The sequence below is a fragment of the Salmo salar genome, chromosome ssa28 (assembly GCF_905237065.1).
Source record: "Salmo salar chromosome ssa28, Ssal_v3.1, whole genome shotgun sequence".
Taxonomy (NCBI): domain Eukaryota; kingdom Metazoa; phylum Chordata; class Actinopteri; order Salmoniformes; family Salmonidae; genus Salmo; species Salmo salar.
Genome location: NC_059469.1, coordinates 13,684,268 through 13,703,926, shown reverse-complemented (window position 1 = coordinate 13,703,926; position 19,659 = coordinate 13,684,268). Strand labels below are relative to the sequence as shown.

The following is a 19,659-nucleotide window of genomic DNA, read 5'->3' as shown; positions in this document are numbered from 1 at the left end:
TCAAAAGGTTCTACAGCTGCACCATCGAGAGCATCCTGATGGGTTGCATCACTGCCTGGTATGGCAACTGCTCGGCCTCCGACCACAAGGCACTACAGAGGGTAGTGCGCACGGCCCAGTACATCACCGGGGCCAAGCTTCCTGCCATCCAGCCCCTCTATACCAGGCGATGTCAGAGGAAGGCCCTAAAAATAATCAAAGACTCCAGCCACCCTAGTCATAGACTGTTCCCTCGGCTACCGCACGGCTAGCGGTAAGTCTAGATCCAAGAGGCTTCTAAACAGCTTCTACCCCCAAGTCATAAGACTCCTGAACATCTAATCTCCCCATAGATTTTGTGGTGACCTATTGTCCCCACAAGTGACAAAACACTAAGCCAATCACGGCGCAACAAGAGAACATTACAAACCCCTACGCTCAGTATTTTCCGCTGGCTGCCCCACCACAACATAAAGCACTGAGCTAGGCTGAAACACTTGCATTTTGCAGCTGCCTAACTCAAGAAAGCAAAAAAGAGACCAAGTTTGTATGTGGCTTTATTAACTCAATAATTTTTTTTAAATGTATTGTTTGCAAACTGATATGTGACACGTATTAATGCCAAAATAACATGAAAAACAGCCATTTAGCAAAAACATTCTGACCCACCTGCCCTGAATGACGGGTCGCCACTGAACGGGAGTAGGTGTCACACCCACTTGGGAGAAGCATTTTTCGCGAGGCTGAGTACGAGAGGAGGCGTTCAACCTTACCAGACAGATAAAATAGTCCGAAGCGAAAAACTTGTTGAAAAACAGCTGTAAAGTTGACTTGAGTTTCGATATTCGCTAGACATTCGGGCCATCAAAAATCTATAGCTCGTGAACGATTTCCTGAGATGTGGATATTCTTCACCACCATTCTTCCACGACAAAATCCATAATTTTGTGTTTTGTTGATGGTGATGGAAAAGTCTGTCTCATGCGCCGCTCGAGAATCTCCCATAACTGTTCGATTGGGTTGTGATCTGTTGAATGAGACGTCTCAGTTATTAGGGATTTCATGGCAAATTGAGGTAACATTTACATTTTAGTCATTTAGCAGACGCTCTTATCCAGAGCGATTTACAGGTGGGCCAACCACATATCTCAGTCACAGTTAGTACATTTTTCCTCAATAAAGTGCAATCGGCAAAGTCTGAAGGGGGGGTTAGTGCGAGTGTTAGTTCACGAAAGGCAATTTTAAATATATATATATATACATATATATATATATATACACATGCAACAATTGCCTGCGATAATTGGATTGTGTAACTTGCATCTAGCAATCCATAAAAGCAGATCGAAGCAATTCAACCATTCTTGAAAGTCAGAACAAGGATCCTGCCAAGAAACATTATTTTTATAGTTGAAAAACAATTTATCAGGCAGTAGGAATTTAGAATTAAATGTTGAGTTTCATAGTTACGTGATGACATCACGTTCCCCGCACACCTTATTCGGCAGTCATCATTTATTTGAAAAACAGTCTCCAGCATAATTTGTCGCAATAAAGAAAGTTTGACCAAATAGAAATCCACCTGTCGAATGGATAAAAATGTATCTCTGCCGTTTCTATTACACACGTCCAAAGATTTTTTTGCGACATTGCTTTTGTCAAATAAACCTGGGTCAATGGATAACTGTCTAGTGACACATCCATCCCCAAGCGGGAGCTTTAAACTTTTTTTGATTTTTTATGGCGCATGTCTTTAAAGTGCACACAGAAAACACATGGTTGTAATGTGTGTGTCAGCTGGCTGGTGCCCACTCCACCACAGTGACTAACCTACCTGACGGGACCTTTGACCTGGATCAGCTGGTCTAAGATTCGCCATGGTTACCCCTACGCCCACTCAAGTCTGGTGTGTGTGTGTGTTAACACACAACATACTGTACAGGGAGGAGGCCGCGTGCTGCCTCTACCCTTCTTCCAGGAGGTGAGTGTGTTTGTGTGAGTATCCCTCATGTAAATGCTTGAGAGTCTTGCAGACCAGTATGGATATGTAACTTTTGTTTTTGTGTGTTTCTCCCTCAGGTAAAGGTGTTAGCAGACAGGTATGGTCTGGCTGTACACAGACGGAGCAAGAATGATGATGAATGTGTAACATTGGTGATTCCCCTTGCCACTTTATTGTTAAGCCAATGGGGTTTTGGTTTTATTTTTGTCTTGCCTTCACCTACTCAACATGGCATCTTATTGGCTGGTTTGCGTGGCTTGCTTACGAGGGAGGATTTTGCAGTTAGAATCGTCCCAGTGAACAAGCACCAAACCAGCGGTAAGTTGTTGGTTGCAAAGCACTGTACGTCAAAAGTGATTTTTATACTCCCAAGTGATGATTTAAATGTACAATTTATATCAATTTATTTGTAAATGTTATTCGAACATCACACATAAGATGCAGCGGTTTTTGGTGAATATTTGTTGTGCATTTTGTTGTAGAGAATTCCAGCTAATGCTAGCTAGCAACTTACTGTGTCTGGTGGGGGGGGGGGGTGTATATTTTGCACAGTGCGTGAGTGCAGAGTTGGATGGTGAGCCGTGCAGGACGTGCAATTTTGTGCTGTTTTTATCAGAATAAAGCTCCATGACTGGTGTTACAAGTTGGAGTTCGTGTCGATGATTGATTGTACACAACGCAAGAAGAGTACTGTTACAAATGCAGCCATTGCCCAGAAAGTCGCCCCATCTACAAAACACACACACCGTCAGCATCTGTCTGTCCAAGGTGAGAACACACAAACACACCATCAGCTGGACTCATGTGTTTGTGATAGATACTGTGTGTGTGTTGCAGGGACTGGGTGCTCCAGTGGGCACCATGCTGGCTGCCCCTCAAGACTATATCTCCAGGGCGGTGCGTTGTTGTAAATCCATAGGCAGAGGGCTGCGCCATGTGGGCATACTGTCAGCTGCTGGCAAGCTGGCATTGGAGGACATGGTCAACATGCTGGAGACCGTGTGGCACCTGGGCATCTCCCTGGAGGACACACAGCTGACACTCCAAAAGCTGCAGCACTCTCATAAGAGGCTCAGGGCCCAATAAAACCTGGGGCTCACATATACAGTTGAAGTCGGAAGTTTACATACACTTTGGTTGGAGTCATTAAAACTTGTTTTTCAACCGCTCCACAAATTTCTGGTTAACAAACTATAGTTTTGGCAAGTTGGTTAGGACATCTTTGTGCATGACACAAGTCATTTTTCCAACAATTGTTTACAGACAGATTATTTCACTTATAATTCACAATATCACAATTCCATTGGGTCAGAAGTTTACATACACTAAGGTGACTGCCTTTAAACAGCTTGGAAAATTACAGAAAATTATGTCATGGCTTTGGAAGCTTCTGATAAGCTATTTGACATAATTTGAGTCAATTGGAGGATGTATTGTGGATGTATTTTAAGGCATACATTCAAACTCAGTGTCTCTTTGCTTGACATCATGGGAAAATCAAAAGAAATCAGCCAAGACCTCAGAAAACAAAATTGTTGACCTCCACAAGTCTGGTTCATCCTTGGGAGCAATTTCCAAACGTTCATCTGTACAAACAATAGTACACACGTATAAACACCATGGGACCACGCAGCCGTCATACCGCTCAGGAAGGAGACGCGTTCTGTCTCCTAGAGATGAATGTACTTTGGTGCGAAAAGTGCAAATCATCCCAGAACAACAGCAAAGGACTTTGTGAAGATGCTGGAGGAAACAGGCACAAAACTATCTATATCAACAGTAAAACGAGTCCTACATCGACATAACCTGAAAGGCCGCACAGCAAGGAAGAAGCCACTGCTCTAAAACCGCCATAAAAAAGCCAGACTACGGTTTGCAACTGCACATTGGGACAAAGATCGTACTTTTTGGAGAAATGTCCTCTGGTCTGATGAAACAAAAATAGAACTGTTTGGCCATAATGACCATCGTTATGTTTGGAGGAAAAAGGGGGAGGCTTGCAAGCTGAAGAACACCATCCCAACCGTGAAGCACGGGGGTGGCAGCAGCATGTTGTGGGGTGCTTTGCTGCAGGAGGGACTGGTGCACTTCACAAAATAGATGGCATCATGAAAATGATGTGGATATATTGAAGCAACATCTCAAGACATCAGTCAGGAAGTTAAAGCTTGGTTGCAAATGGGTCTTCCAAATGGACAATGACCCCAAGCATACTTCCAAAGTTGTGGCAAAATGGCTTAAGGACAACAAAGTCAAGGTATTGGAGTGGCCATCACAAAGCCCTGACCTCAATCCTATAGAAAATGTGTGGGCAGAACTGAAAAAGCGTGTTTGAGCAAGGATGCCTACAAACCTGATTCAGTTCCATCAGCTCTGTCAGGAGGAATGGGCCAAAATTCACCCAACTTATTGTGGGAAGCTTGTGGAAGGCTACCTGAAACGTTTGACCCAAGTTAAACAATTTAAAGGCAATGCTACCAAATACTAATTAAGTGTATGTAAACTTCTGACCCACTGGGAATGTGATGAAAAACATTACATCTGAAATAAATCATTCTCTCTGCTATTATTCTGACATTTCACATTCTTAAAATAAAGTGGTGATCCTAACTGACCTAAGACAGGGAATTTTTACTAGGATTAAAATTTCAGGAATTGTGAAAAACTGTGTTTAAATGTATTTGACTAAGGTGTATGTAAACTTCTGACTTCAACTGTAGATGTGACCCAGCCATGGCAAGCTGCAGGTTGGGCACCCATGATCATGGATCTCTTGTTTAGAGGGATTCACTGGAAGCCCTTTGAGACAAATTTAAATACCACAAAATAATGTTCCAGATAGAGACTTATTTCTAAGCATTCTAACTAATAAATGATGGAATTGTCAACAATGCCCTTAAGTGGACTCTTCTTTGTAATGACTATGCAACACCACAAGATGGCAGTAAAGGTCTGTCATGGCTATTGTAGTTTACCACTAGTCACCAGTCTATGCAACAGACATGTTTTATAGTTCACCTGAATTACCAAGGTTTTCTAACTCGTAATTAGGGCTGTCAAAGTTCAAATCAAATTGTATTTGTCACATGGGCCGAATACAACAGGTGGTAGACCTTACCATGAAGTGCTTACTTACAAGACCTTAACCAACAATGCAATTCAAGAAATAATTAAGACAATATTTACTAAATAAACTAAAGTTTTAAAAAAACGTATCAAAAAGTAACGAGACTGTATACAATAACGAGGCTATTTACAGGGGGTACCGGTACCGAGTCATCTCTGTATACCCGTCGCAAGACCCACTGGTTGATGCTTATTTATAAAACCCGCTTTGGCCTCACTATCTGAGATATTTACTGCAGTCCTCATCCTCCACATACAACACCCGTTCTGCCAGTCACATTCTCCCCAGAGCACACACATCCCTGGGTCGCTCGTCTTTTCAGTTCGCTGCAGCTAGTGACTGGAACGAGTTGCAACAAACACTCAAACTGGACAGTTTTTATCTCAATCTCTTCATTCAAAGACTCAATCATGAACACCTTTACTGACAGTTGTGGCTGCTTTCCGTGATGTATTGTTGTCTCTACCTTCTTTCTGCTGTCTGTGCCCAATAAATGTTTGTACCATGTTTTGTGCTGCTACCATGTTGTGTTGTTACCATGCTGTGTTGTCTTAGGTCTCTCTTTATGTAGTGTTGTCTCTCTTGTCGTGATGCGTTTTGTCCTATAAAAAATATAGATTTTTAATCCCCGTCCCCGCAGGAGGCCTTTTGGTTGGCCGTCATTGTAAATAAGAATTTGTTCTTAACTGACTTGCCTAGTTAAATAAAGGTTCAATTAAAAAAAATGTGCAGGGGTACAGGTTATTTGAGGTCATTTCTACATGTCGGTAGGGGTAAAGTGACTATGCTTAGATAATAAACAGAGAGTAGCAGCAGTGTAAAAACAAATGGACAGGGGCAGGCTATGACTTGGGTGACTGGAGTCTTTGACAATCTTTTGGGTCTTACTCCGACCCCGCCTAGTATATAGGTCCTGGATGGCAGGAAGCTTGACCCCAGTGATGTACTGGACCGTACGCACTACCATCTGTAGCGCCTTATGGTCGGATGCCGAGCAGTTGCAATACCAGGTGGTGATGCAACCAAACTTTTTGAGGATCTGGGGACCCATGCCGAATCTTTAAAGTCTCCTGAGGGGGAAAAGGTGTTGTCGTGCCCTCTTCACAACTGTCTTGATGTGTTTGGACCATGTTAGTTTGTTGGTGATGTGGACACCAAGGAACTTGAAACTCTCAACCTGCTCCACTACAGCCCCGTCGATGGTAATGGGGCCTGTTCAGCCCTCCTTTTCCTGTAGTCCACGATCGGCTCCTTTGTCTTGCACACATTGAGGGAAAGGTTGTTTTTCCTGGCACCACACTGCCCGGTCTCAGCCTATAGGGACGAGGTCAGTCTCGTCGTTGTCGGTGATAAGGCCTACCGCTGTTGTGTCGTCAGGAAACTTAATGATGATGTTGGAGTCGTGCTTGGCTACGCAGTCATGGGTGAACAGGGAGTACAGGAGGGGACTAAGTACACACCCCTGAAGGGCCACAGTGTTGAGCATTAGCGTGGCATATGGGTTGTTGCCTACCCTTACCACCTTGGGGCGCCCCATCAGGAAGTCCAGGATTCAGTTGCAGAGGGAAGTGTTTAGTTCCAGGGTCCTTAGCTTAGTGATGAGCTTTGAGGGCATTATGGTGTGGGACGCTGATCTGTAGTCAATTTTAGTGCACTCATTTGTTTTAATCGTATTGTCTGAAAGCGTTCAAAATACACTGAAAGCATCCAAAATACATAAGTGATGAAAACAACAATGCGATGTCAAAACAAGTTGATATTTGGATGTGTGTGCTTTATCAAGGTGTGCTTTATCAATTTAGACGTCAATATTCTTCTAATGCTTTTTGTATAAAAAATTTAAAACAAATGTACAGTTCAATTTGAGAAAATGAAAAAATGATTAATCACAACAAACCCTGCAACTAACTCTTAATTTTTTGTCTATTGTTTGACAGCTTGGTTATGAACGCAGCATTAGTGAGCCACGTGGTGAAAGTCAAAATTAAAAACAACTGTTAGTGTTAAAAATGGATCTCAAGTAAGTAGCCACAGATGAAAGGGGTTGTTATCACAATATTTACCTGAAGTTCTCTTCTCTAAGGTTATCTACATTTCAAAAGCCTGCAATGCATGATTCTGCAGCTAGAACTTTCTAGCCCAAGTCTAGCTACAGTAGTTAGCCCCATGAAAGGGTGAGTCCCTGGCGGCAACTAGTTAGCAATCTTCCAGCGAAGCAAACCTACCACCACTGGTGTTATGGACGTCTCCGTCTGTTGTGTTGGTAAGGTAAGGTCACAATTAAAATGTTATTACTTTTGGAACACCATACGAAATTTTGTATGTGTTCAAATCCGTTTCTTGACTCTAGAAGTCTTCGGAAGGTAGCGTGGCCGAGTGGTCTAAGGCGCTGGATTTAGGCTCCAGTCATTTCGATGGCGTGGGTTCGAATCCCACCGCTGCCAAATTATTTTGATTAAACGTTAGGTCTTAATTATCTCTACACTACACAGAACAATGTATTAGGAGTAGGGCTGAAGATGGAAGGTGGTAATTTACCTGGATAACATAATTTACGGAAGTTAAATCAGAATCACCTTTATTCGCCAGATACATTTGCATGTAAAGAAATGTGACTGTGAAATGGTGCTGCCACAATAAAAAAGAACATGCACACAATATACAGAATATAGAGACAGGATATATAGACGCAGAATTTACACAATCCACAAACAGTATGTACACAATGAACACCAAGCAAAAAACTACAGACTACACTATAAACTACAATATGAATTGGGCATGTATAGATGTACTAATAAAGAAATGTACAGGATGATGTGCAAATTGTTCACCTAATACCTTTTTGGCACTATTGGTTAGAGCCTGTAAGTAAGCATTTCACTGTAAGGTCTACTACACCTGTTGTATTCAGCGCACGTGACAAATAAACTTTGATTTGATTTGAAATTTCAATAATCCGCGTGTGTGTGTGACTTTGTGTGACCTTGTGTGTAAGAGATGGGTGCCTTTTTAGAAGTGTAACTTGGTCCCAAAAAACGTTTGATTTCCCCTAATTTTAACATTCTGTCATAAAGAGCACGTTCCACTTCATAAAAAAACATGTTTACCCGTCTCAAGAGATTACTTTTTTTTTTTTAAATACTATAGTAAGTGCCTGTTAAGTGAGAAATAAAGTCACAGGGTTGAATGTAACAGGGTTGACGATATCATCTTAAATCGGCCATGAATCCGCTGGTGACGTGGGAATGGAAGCTTGTTGTGTCCAACAGGGAGGGGCAATTGAATGCAAGCTTCACAAAAAATAAATACATGTTATATCATTTCTAGCCTGTCTATGGATAAGAGGGTCGACTTGTTATGCTTGACCCTCTCAGTTTCCCACCACAAAACACCAGAAAATGGCCAAATAGAGTAGAACCAGCTGACCTGATATAAAGAATGATAGTAAAAAGCTTTTGAGTACCTTAAATAAAATTTTGGGCAAAAAGGCAAACTCAGCTCCATCATTCATTGAATCAGATGGCTCATTCATCACAAAACCCACTGATATTGACAACTACTTTAAGGATTTTTTCATTGGCAAGATTAGCAAATTTAGGCATGACATGCCAGCAACAAACGCTGACATTACCCATCCAAGACTTGCCTAGTTAAATAAAGGTTAAATTAAAATAAAAAAAGTATAACTGACCAAATTATGAAAGACAAGCATTGTAATTTTGGATTCCGAAAAGTGTGTGTGGAAGAGGTGACCAAATGATTGATCCAGTACGTGTTAGCTGTTAGCTGTCTATCAACAATGACAAGCCACCAGGGTCTGACAACTTGGATGGAAAAATACTGAGGATAATAGTGGACGATGTTGCCACTCCTATTTTCCATATCTTCAATCTAAGCCTACAAGAAAGTGTGTGCCCTCAGGCCTGGAGGGAAGAAAAAGTAATTCCCCTACTCAAGAATGGTAAAGCCCCCTTTACTGGCTCAAATAGCCGACTAATCAGCCTGTTACCAACTTAGTAAACTTTTGAAAGAAAATGTGTTTGACCAGATACAATGCTTTTTTACAGTAAACAAATTGACATCAGACTTTCAGCACTCTTATAGGGATGGACATTAAACATGCACGGCACTTACACAAAAGACTGATGATTGGCTGAGAGAAATGTATGATAAAAAGATTGTGGGAGCTGTTTTGTTAGACTTCAGTGCAGCTTTTGACATTATCGATCATAGTCTGCTACTAGAACAAATGTATGTTTTAGGGTTTTACACACCCTGCTATATTGTGGATAAAGAGTTACCTGTCTAACAGAACACAGAGGGTGCATCTCCAACATAATCCAGGTAAAATCAGGAATTTCCCAGGGCGGCTGTCTAGACCCCTTATTTTATTCAATCTTTACTAATGACATGCCACTGGCTTTCAGTAAAGCCAGTGTGTCTATGTACAGTATGCGGATGACTCAACACTTTACAGATCAGCTACTACAGCGAGTTAAATTACTGCAACACTTAACAAAGAGCTGCAGTTAGTTTCAGAATGGGTGGCAAGAAATAAGTTAGTCCTAAATATTTCATAAACTAAAAGCATTGTATTTGGGACTAATCATTCACTAAACCCTAAACCTCAACTAACTCTTGAAATTAATGATGTGGAAATTGAGGAAGTTGAGGTGATTAAACTGCTTGGAGTAACCCTGGATTGTAAACTGTCATGGTCAAAACATGTTGATACAACAGTAGCTAAGATGGGGAGAAGTCTGTCCATAATAAAGCGCAGCTCTGCCTTATTAAAAACACTATCAACAAGTCAGGTCCGACAGGCCCTAGTTTTGTCGCACCGTGACTACTGTCCAGACGTGTAGTCAGGTCCGACAGGCCCTAGTTTTGTCGCACCGTGACTACTGTCCAGACGTGTAGTCAGGTCCGACAGGCCCTAGTTTTGTCCCACCTGGACTACTGTCCAGACGTGTAGTCAGGTCCGACAGGCCCTAGTTTTGTCCCACCTGGACTACTGTCCAGACGTGTAGTCAGGTCCGACAGGCCCTAGTTTTGTCCCACCTGGACTACTGTCCAGACGTGTAGTCAGGTCCGACAGGCCCTAGTTTTGTCCCACCTGGACTACTGTCCAGACGTGTAGTCAGGTCCGACAGGCCCTAGTTTTGTCCCACCTGGACTACTGTCCAGACGTGTAGTCAGGTCCGACAGGCCCTAGTTTTGTCCTACCTGGACTACTGTCCAGACGTGTAGTCAGGTGCCACAAAGAGGGTTTAGGAAAATTGCAATTGGCTCAGAACAGGGCAGCACGGCTGGCCCTTAAATGTACACAGAGCGCTAACATTAATAATATGCATGGAAATCTCTCATGGCTCAAAGTAGACGAGAGATTGACTTCAGCACTACTTGTTTTTGTAAGAAGTATTGCTTTACAATGCTGGTGAAAACTTGGACAAATGTTGGAATTAAGTGAGTTAAAATCTTCCTAGAAGTCACAGAGGGTACATTGAGGGATGTCAAAATTCTGAATCTTGGCACTTTAGCAAGTATAATTCATATTGAATTCTCCATGTGTTCTATATTAAAGGACACTTCATTTCATAAAACAGGCTTTTAAAATTCAATATTGGTAGACAATTTCTACTTCAAATATCAAAGAGGCAAAAAGCACTCTTCACTGAATGACCCTCGTGCAGTTGAATGAGTATGTAAATAGAACAGCAGCGTCGATTGTGTGTTTATGTAAGCGTGTGTGTGTGTGTGTTTATGTGTCTGTCTCTGTGTGTGTGTGTGTGTGTGTGTGTGTGTGTGTGTGTGTGTGTGTGTGTGTGTGTGTGTGTGTGTGTGTGTGTGTGTGTGTTTATGTGGCTGTCTGTGTGTGTGTGTGGTGTGTGTGTGTGTGTGTGTGTGTGTGTGTGTGTGTGTGTGTGTGTGTGTGTGTGTGTGTGTGTGTGTGTGTGTGTGTGTGTGTGTGTGTGTGTGTGTGTGTGTGTTTAAGAGAGATGGATGTGTGGAGAGTCAGTGCAAATAGTCTCTAAGGTGCAGGTCTGAGCTGATAGACAGCTAGGGTTAGGTGTTCAACAGTCTGATGTCGGATCGCCTTGTGGTAGAAGCTGTCTCTGGACTGTTGGTCCGAGACCCGATACTCCAAAACCGTTTGCCAGATGGTAACAGAGTGGTGATAAATATACTTGTGTACAGTACTTACGGTTTCTATTGGCTAGCTGCCAGCTGCACAAGAAGGGGTGTGGCCAAACTCTATTTGGTCTGGCTATTGGCCAGAAATACTTTGTGTTTGTCAATGACGGTAAGCAATACGTGCAGGGAGTGTATGTTGCCATGGTGGACGGGTGGACCACAGGCGTGTTTAGCAGGACACAAAGTTTTAAAACTTTGTGACATTTCACATATTAAGGAAATTACTTTGATAACAGAATTTTCGGCAGTTAAATCAGAATCACCTTTATTCACTAAATACATATGCATGTAAAGACATTTGACTCAGTAAAATGGTGCTGCCACAATAAACAGAATAAAAGGACAAGACAAGTATTCAGACCCCGTGACTTTTCCACATTTTGTTACATTGCAGCCTTATTCTAAAATGAATAAAATGTTTTTTTCTTTCTTATCAATCTACATACAATACCCCATAATGACAAAAAAAACAGTTTATTTTTTATTTTTTGCAAATTGATAAAACATTTAAAACTGAAATATGACATTTACATAAGTATTCAGACCCTTTACTCAGTACTTTGTTGAAGCACCTTTGGCAGCGATTACAGCCTCGAGTCTTCATGGGTATGACACTACAAGCCTGGCAAACCTGTATTTGGGGAGTTTCTCCCATTCTTCTTTGCAGGTCCTTTCAAGCTCTGTCAGGTTTGATGGGGAGCGTCGCTGCACAGCTATTTTCAGGTCTCTACAAAGATGTTCAATCGGTTTCAAGTCCGGGCTCTGGCTTGGCCACTTAAGGACATTCAGAGACTTGTCCCAAAGCCACTCCTGTATTGTCTTGGCTGTGTGCTTAGGGTCATTGTCCTGTTGGAAGGTGAACCTTTTCCCTCTATCCTGACTAGTCTTCAAGTCCCTGCCGCTGAAAAACATCCCCACAGCATGATGTTGCCACCACCATTCTTCACAGTTGGGATGGTGCCAGGTTTCCTCCAGATGTGACGCTTGGCATTCAGGCCAAAGAGTTCAATCTTGGTTTCATCAGACCAGAGAATCTTTTTTCTCATGGTCTGAGAGTCTTTAGGTGCCTTTTGGCAAACTCCAAGTGGCCTGTCATGTGCCTTTTACTGAGAAGTAGCTTCCGTCTGGCCACTCTACCATAAAGGCTTGATTGGTGTATTGCTGCAGAGATTATCGGGTTCTTGGTCACTTCTCTGACCAAGGTCCTTCTCCCTCGATTGCTCAGTTTGGTCGGAAGGACAGTTCTAGGAAGAGTCTTGGTGGTTCCAAACTTCTTCCATTTAAGAATGATGGAGGCCACTGTGTTCTTGGGGACCTTCAATGAAGCAGAAATATTTTGGTACCCTTCCCCAGATCTGTGCCTCGACACAATCCTGTCTCGGAGCTCTACAGACAATTCCTTTGACCTCATGGCTTGGTTTTTGCTCTGACATGCACTGTCAACTGTGGGACCTTATATAACAGGTGTGTGCCTTTCCAAATCATGTCCAATCAATTGAATTGGCCACAGGTGGACTCCAATCAAGTTGTAGAAACATCTAAAGGATGATCAATGGAAACAGGATGCACCTGAGCTCAATGTTGAGTCTCATAACAAAGGGTTTGAATACTTATGCAAATAAGGTATTTCTGTTTTTACTTTGTCAATATGAGGTATTGTGTGTAGATTAATGAGATAATTTTTTTATTTAATCCATTTTAAAATAAGGCTGTAACAGAACAAAATGTGGAAAAAGGGAAGGGATCTGAATACTTTCCGAATGCTCTGTATAGTGTACTTCTGTCTTCGTTAAAAACAAGTTCTCATCCAGTAGACTTTGATAAAATGTCCAATATCCTTGCCCACATGGATATTCTGTAAGAATAATGTGTATGCCAATTATCTGATAGACCGGCCTTGTGAATGTTAAAGGTCTTACTCACATCGGCTGTGGAGTGCGTAGTCACACAGTTGTCGGGATTTCTTATAAGTGTCCAGATTTTTGTTCCACTGCTTGAAAGCGGCAGCTGTAACCTTTAGCTCAGTGTGTATGTTGCCGGTAATCCATGGCTTCTGGTTGGTATATCTACGTACGGTCAATGTGGGGAAGACATCATTGATGCACTTATTAATGAAGCCGGTGATTGATTTGCTTAGCGAGTACCGCTTCCCCCTGATTCAGCTCATACTGAGACTTGAACTCAAGACCTCTGCCTCGCACACACATGACCACCCTCGTGAAGTGCTCCAACCTACCATGCTATTGAAGAAGGCCTTCTTCAATTGTGCAAGGCCTCTTCAATTACGCAAGGGCACTTCAGGTTGATGAGTGAGTTCCACAGATTCCCATCTGCTACATTCTCCCCCTAAACTCACTCCCAGGGGTTGAACCAGCGCAACTGTAGATCCAAGTCCAGTGGAACCACTGTAAAGGACATCACGCTGCCTGCTTAGCGAGTACTGCTTCCCCTTGATTCAGCTCATATGGAGATTTGAACTCAGGACTTCTGCGAAAACACGTGGCTGTCCTGAAGCATTCCAACACACCGTGCTATTAAAAACTTGACACTTCAGGCTGATAAGTGAATTTCACAGATCCCCATCTGCTGCATCAATAACTAAGATCCAGCAAGGTTACTCATCAAAAGAGCATGGTTTGGTGATCTATGCTTATGTGATAAGAACCTTGCCTGAGACCTGAAGACCTGTTAGTTTGACATGTGTTAGTTTGTGTTAGATTCAAGTTTCTGGCAAGGGTAGTCATAAGGTTAACATGTGACTGACTGGGTTAAGACTGTGTTAGCCTGTTGAGCTAAAGCCTAGGAATTGGCCCTGTGACTTGGATCCGTCTCTTCAAGGAGGAGGTCAAAGGGGGGTGAAGTGTAAAACAGGTGGTTCGGTGACCTCGCTCTTGTGATGAGTAACTTGTCTGAGACCTGAAAAGTTACATTGTCTGGCGCACAGGAGACCTGGGTTAGAACCCCATCAGTCAAACTGTCACGTGTCTTCAGGTCTCAGGCAAGGTTGTTCATCACATACATTGATCACCAAACCACCTCTGGTGCACTCTCATTAAATGGGGTGCACAGATCCTTCTGCTTCTGTTTGTCACAGAAAGTGTTGTTGTGTAGTAGGCCTGATTTCCATCCCAGTCAGTTATATTGGTGCCGTGATCTCTGAGTAAGAGGTGAAAGGGGGTTGAAATGTAACTTTTGATGAGTAACCTTGCTGGAGACTTGATGACTTGTGTTAGCTTCCAGAACTCATCCATATGGGCTTTAGCTAAGTGGGCTAACACAGTCTTGTGACATGTAGGAGACCTGGTTCGAACCCAGTTCGTCTCAAGATTAAATAGGGAGTGGACAGGCTATCCTTAGAAGGACTATGACAGGGCTTTTCAACTGTATTCTTATGGGGGCCAATTTGTCCTGTTTAACGCGAACTGTGATCATCATAGAGGGGAACAGAAGGTACATTCATATTCCAGAGTCTTAGCTATCAGGAATGGAGTTGATAGCTGAAACGGTTTGAACGCTAGAGCCAAATTCATAGGAAGAAAATAAATTCAACATGCCACATTAGCTTCAGAAACCACCAGAAGCTTCTTGAACTTGAAATGATAGTTTGTAAACTTGACACACAGACAATGAATGCAATATCTCAAATCATATCAAATTTTATTGGTCACATACACTTGGTTGGCAGATGTTAATGCAAGTGTAGCGAAATGCTTGTGCTTCTAGTTCCGACAGTGCAGTAATATCTAACAAGTAATCTAACAATTCCCCAACAACTACCTAATGCACACAAATCTAAAGGGATGGAATAAGAATATGTACATATAAATATATGGATGAGCGATGGCCGAGCGGCATAGGCAAGATGCAATAGATGGTATAAGATGCAGTATATACATATGAGATTAGTAATGTAAGATATGTAAACATTATTAAAATGGCATTGTTTAAAGTGACTAGTGAGTCTCTATGTAGGCAGCAGCCTCTGAGTTAGTGATTGCTGTTTAGCAGTCTGATGGCCTTGAGAATTTCAATAAGTATTTTTCTACGGCTGGCCATACTTTCCACCTGGATACCCCTACCCCGGTCAACAGACCTGCACCACCCACAGCATCTTGCCCAACCCTCTCCCGTTTCTCCTTCACCCAAATCCAGATAGCCGATGTTCTAAAAGAGCTGCAAAATCTGGACCCCTACAAATCAGCCGGGCTAGACAATCTGGACCCTCTCTTTCTAAAATTATCTGCCGCAATTGTTGCAACCCCTATTACTAGCCTGTTCAACCTCTCTTTCGTATCGTCTGAGATCCTCAAAGATTGGAAAGCTGCCGCGGTCATGACCCTCTTCAAAGGGGGAGACACTCTAGACCCAAACTGTTGCAGACCTATATCTATCTTATCCTGCCTTTCTAAGGTCTTCGAAAGCCAAGTTAACAAAACAGATTACCGACCATTTCGAATCCCACCGTACCTTCTCCGCTATGCAATCTGGTTTCCGAGCTGGTCATGGGTGCACCTCAGCCACACTCAAGGTCCTAAATGATATTATAACCGCCATCGATAAGAGACAATACTGTGCAGCTGTATTCATCAACCTGGCCAAGGCTTTCGACTCTGTCAATCACCACATTCTTATCAGCAGACTCAACAGCCTTGGTTTCTCAAATGTTTGCCTCGCCTGGTTCACCAACTACTTCTCAGACAGAGTTCAGTGTGTCAAATCAGAGGGCCTGTTGTCCGGTGATTCTCTGATCCACCTCTACACAGACGACACCATTCTGTATACTTCTGACCCTTCTTTGGACACTGTGTTAACTAACCTCCAGACGAGCTTCAATGCCATACAACTCTCCTTCCGTGGCCTCCAACTGCTCTTAAATACAAGTAAAACTAAATGCATGCTCTTCAATCGATCGCTGCCCGCACTTGTCCGCCCGTCCAGCATCACTACTCTGGACGGCTCTGACTTAGAATATGTGGACAACTACAAATACCTAGGTGTCTGGTTAGATTGTAAACTCCCCACGATCAAACCGACATAAAAAATAAAATGAAACGCAGGCTAACGTGGTCAGAAATCTCAACTAGCAAGCAAGTCGCAGCAATGAATAATTGAGTGCGTGCGCATTCACGCGAAGGGGGGAGAATTCTGGGAGGTGGGAGCTTTACGGCACAACACCTGCTCAATGGCAAGGATAGTTGGTTAGCTAGCATGTCACCACTTTGAAAAATCTGACTACACAAACAGTGAGCTAATGTTAACTAGCTAGCTAAATATCACCTGGTGGGCTAGCTTGTAAGGCACTTTGATTGGCTAGTTAGCTACATTAGCTAAAGTTGGCTAGCTAGCTCACAAAGGATTTGTGGGCTCAATGTTTTCTCCATACAAAACACAGAAAACTGTTTTCTTCCACGAGTGCATCTGTTGTACATTTCTAATCAAATGACCTGTGAAGTCAGTTAGAAATATCAGCAGGGATGTAAATTAAGCTAGCCCGAGGCTAATACTTTTCAGACTGGGCTAGTAGAAAATGTGCCAAACTAGCCTGACACAGCAGGGAAATTTTGCCTTTACAAACATCACATTCCACAGATGTAGGATCAGAATGTTACCCAGGCTAATAGAAATTGTGGTCTGCTGGGCATTGCCCAAAATCCTTATGTTCTATCTCTGCATGTCAGTCCCTTTCAGAATATCCCCTTACCACTGTTGGTCCTCCTCAGTGACCTTACGGCTGAGGGTTTAACTTTCCTCTTGAGAATTAGAATCATAAGTACAGCCGTATAGCTCATTGCAATACTTCACCTCTTCCGGCAAAAGGTACTCTAGACTGTCCTGATCATCTAGTTGAGCATTTCAGATAATTCCTCCATCCCAGCAGAAATGTCCCATCCACATAGTAGTATTTTAGATCTGCAGATACTGATATAAGACCAAAGCCCAGTCTATTTTAAAATGACTATAGTCAAGTCTGTTGATTATAGTATTTAAATACAGATGTTATCATTTTAGTAATCAACCTAGCTAGCCGGTAAAAAAATGTTGGGGGGTCTTTCAGATGGGCGAACCGGAAGCCCAATGACAACAGTCGGGTCTGCAGCTGCCATTTTCCATTGGGAAAGAGAAATGGCCCTATTTTTACCAGAAAAGGCAGCTCATCCACCATGGCAGAAGAGGAAGATCCAGACTGTTGATTGGGAAACAAGAACAAACTTTGAGGCATGTTGAGGGACCACTTGCCACGTTGTCCAAGGTGGGTTTGTGTTATGATAAACAATGCATTTTCTGTCCAGATAAAGATGATGATACAGCATTGAAAAATACCTACCAGTGCAGCCCTCAGACCATCCGGTGCATGGATATCCTGTGCCAGTGTGATGACATCCTGTGCCAGTGTGATCTGAGTGCAAGCGTCCAATTGTAGAGACTACAGCAGATCGAGCCTGTGGACAGACAGGTCAGTAACTCATAAAATGTGATACAACATTTCATTTGTATATTTATCTGCAGAGTAGGTTTGTGTATGGTTCCCATGATTTAAGATTGGGTGTTGAGGGACCACTTGTCACATTGTCCAAGCTGTGTTTGTGTTATGATAAACAATGCGTTTTCTGTCAAGATAAAGATGGTGATACAGCATTGAAAAAGACCTACCACTGACCAAATGTCTCTTTGTTTTCCAGTCTAACAAGAGTGCATCCTTCAGACCATCCGGTGCATGGACAATGTTAGACTGGAAAACAAAGAGACATTTGGTCAGTGGTAGGTCTTTTTTTTATATGCATGCCTGCAAAGCCATTACACAACACTAAACAATGCATTAATTGGACTATAACGGTGACAAACAGTACCCACAAACTGTGGTGGCCTACATAAAGCTGTCCTAACAGGAGTCCCAAAACCTTACAACCACTACACATGGCTGTCAGCGGAGCCTTGTCTGGCAGCAAAACAGTTAACTCAGCCTCATTTACTGCCTTTAAAAAAAACATAGCTGATATGGCTGACTTGCTTATAAATGTTTTGGTTTCTACTGAAAATTGAGATGTACAAACTATGGCATAGGGGGACGACGAGCGGATAAGAGGCAATCCGTAATTTCGATTAAGACAATGAGCGAGCTCGGACGGACGTAGTCAATATAACTATTTGTTCAGGACTTTTGAAATGTACAGCGACAGAATTCAGAACATGGGCCGTTCTTACAGTATTCTCCCTGTACACCAAGTCAGAACCGTAGGATAAATAAAGGGGGCATATAAGCAGACAATGAAAGCTCTTACAATATTCGATGATGACATTTCTCTAAAACAGGCTATAGGCTACAGGTGCACCAGCAAGTCAGAACAGTAGGCTAAATTATGAAGGGAAAAGGGACCAAATTAATAGGGTGAGGCACATGGGCTACTAACAGCTTACTACACAACATACACGTAGTATTAATGTCTTAGCTACAGTATACATATCTCCCTGGCATATTACCTAATTTATGCAGCAGTATACCATTTTTGTACTCACCTTGTTTGGACTCACCTTGTGACAGGAATGTCATCGTCGTGTGTGTAGGTGGCAAGGAAGTCAGGCGCAGGAGAAACCAACTTGGTATAACTGGAGTTGTTTAATAAATAATAAACAAACACAAACTCCAAAACCAATGTACATAAAAATAACATGGGTAAAAAATAACCGTAGCTCACCAATACAAAATACACAAAACCAATAACAAACAAAACAATCTCGGACAAGGACATGGAGGAAAACAGAGGGTTAAATACACAACATGTAATGAATGGGATTGGAACCAGGTGTGTAGGAAAACAAGACAAAACCAATGGAAAATGAAAAAGTGATGGCTAGAAGACCGGTGACGTCGACCGCCGAGCACCATCCGAACAAGGAGGGGCCTCGACTTCGGCAGAAGTCGTAACAGTACCCCCCCACTGACGAGCCGCGCGTCGACACCGGCCTCGGGGACGACGAGGTTCAGGGCGTACCGGATGGAGACGATGGAACTCTCGCAGCAGGGAAGGATCTAACATCCTCCACCGGAACCCAGCATCTCTCCTCCGGACCGTACCCCTCCTAGTCCACGAGGTACTGAAGGCCCCTCACCCGAGGGGCTCCCTCAATGTCCAGAGGGGGTGGAGGAACCTCCCACACCTCAGCCTCCTGGAGCGGGCCAGCCACCACCGGCCTGAGGAGAGACACATGGAACGAGGGGTTAATGCGGTAATGGGGGGGAAGATTTAACCTATAACATACCTCGTTTACTCTCCTCAGGACTTAAAACGGCCCCACAAACCACGGACTCAGCTTCCGGCAGGGCAGGCAGAGGGGCAGGTTTCTGGTCGAGAGC

The 19,659-nt window shown here is 42.9% G+C and overlaps 1 protein-coding gene, 1 long non-coding RNA gene and 1 other non-coding gene across 4 annotated transcripts; 2 read left to right on the top strand and 1 right to left on the bottom strand.

Moving 5' to 3' along the window:
- Window positions 1-2,288: 2,288 nt before the first annotated feature.
- On the top strand, window positions 2,289-3,138 carry LOC106589242 (L-allo-threonine aldolase-like). The gene is made up of 3 exons (XM_045710015.1): window positions 2,289-2,299; window positions 2,598-2,749; window positions 2,799-3,138. The coding sequence occupies exons 2-3, from the start codon at window positions 2,641-2,643 to the stop codon at window positions 3,065-3,067; spliced, it is 378 nt and encodes a 125-aa protein (XP_045565971.1). The 5' UTR covers window positions 2,289-2,299; window positions 2,598-2,640; the 3' UTR covers window positions 3,068-3,138.
- Window positions 3,139-7,470: 4,332 nt separating this feature from the next.
- On the top strand, window positions 7,471-7,552 carry trnal-uag (transfer RNA leucine (anticodon UAG)). The gene has a single exon. It is a non-coding gene; the product is annotated as a tRNA-Leu (tRNA).
- An 8,761-nt stretch (window positions 7,553-16,313) lies between these two features.
- Window positions 16,314-18,425, bottom strand: LOC106589241 (uncharacterized). Of its 2 annotated transcripts, none has more exons than XR_001324807.2 (3): window positions 17,958-18,425; window positions 17,632-17,746; window positions 16,314-17,490 (listed from the first exon to the last, which is right to left on the bottom strand). It is a non-coding gene; the product is annotated as an uncharacterized lncRNA (long non-coding RNA). The 2 variants fall into 2 exon arrangements; XR_001324808.2 differs by having other exon boundaries at window positions 17,965-18,425.
- Between the last annotated feature and the right edge of the window lie 1,234 nt (window positions 18,426-19,659).

Bases quoted from the DNA above. Each gene is read 5' to 3' on its own strand.
- LOC106589242 (XM_045710015.1), top strand. From the start codon at position 2,641: ATGATTGATTGTACACAACGCAAGAAGAGTACTGTTACAAATGCAGCC. The intron at 2,750-2,798 runs GTGAGAACACAC...TGTTTGTGATAG, and splicing joins TCAGCATCTGTCTGTCCAAG to ATACTGTGTGTGTGTTGCAG.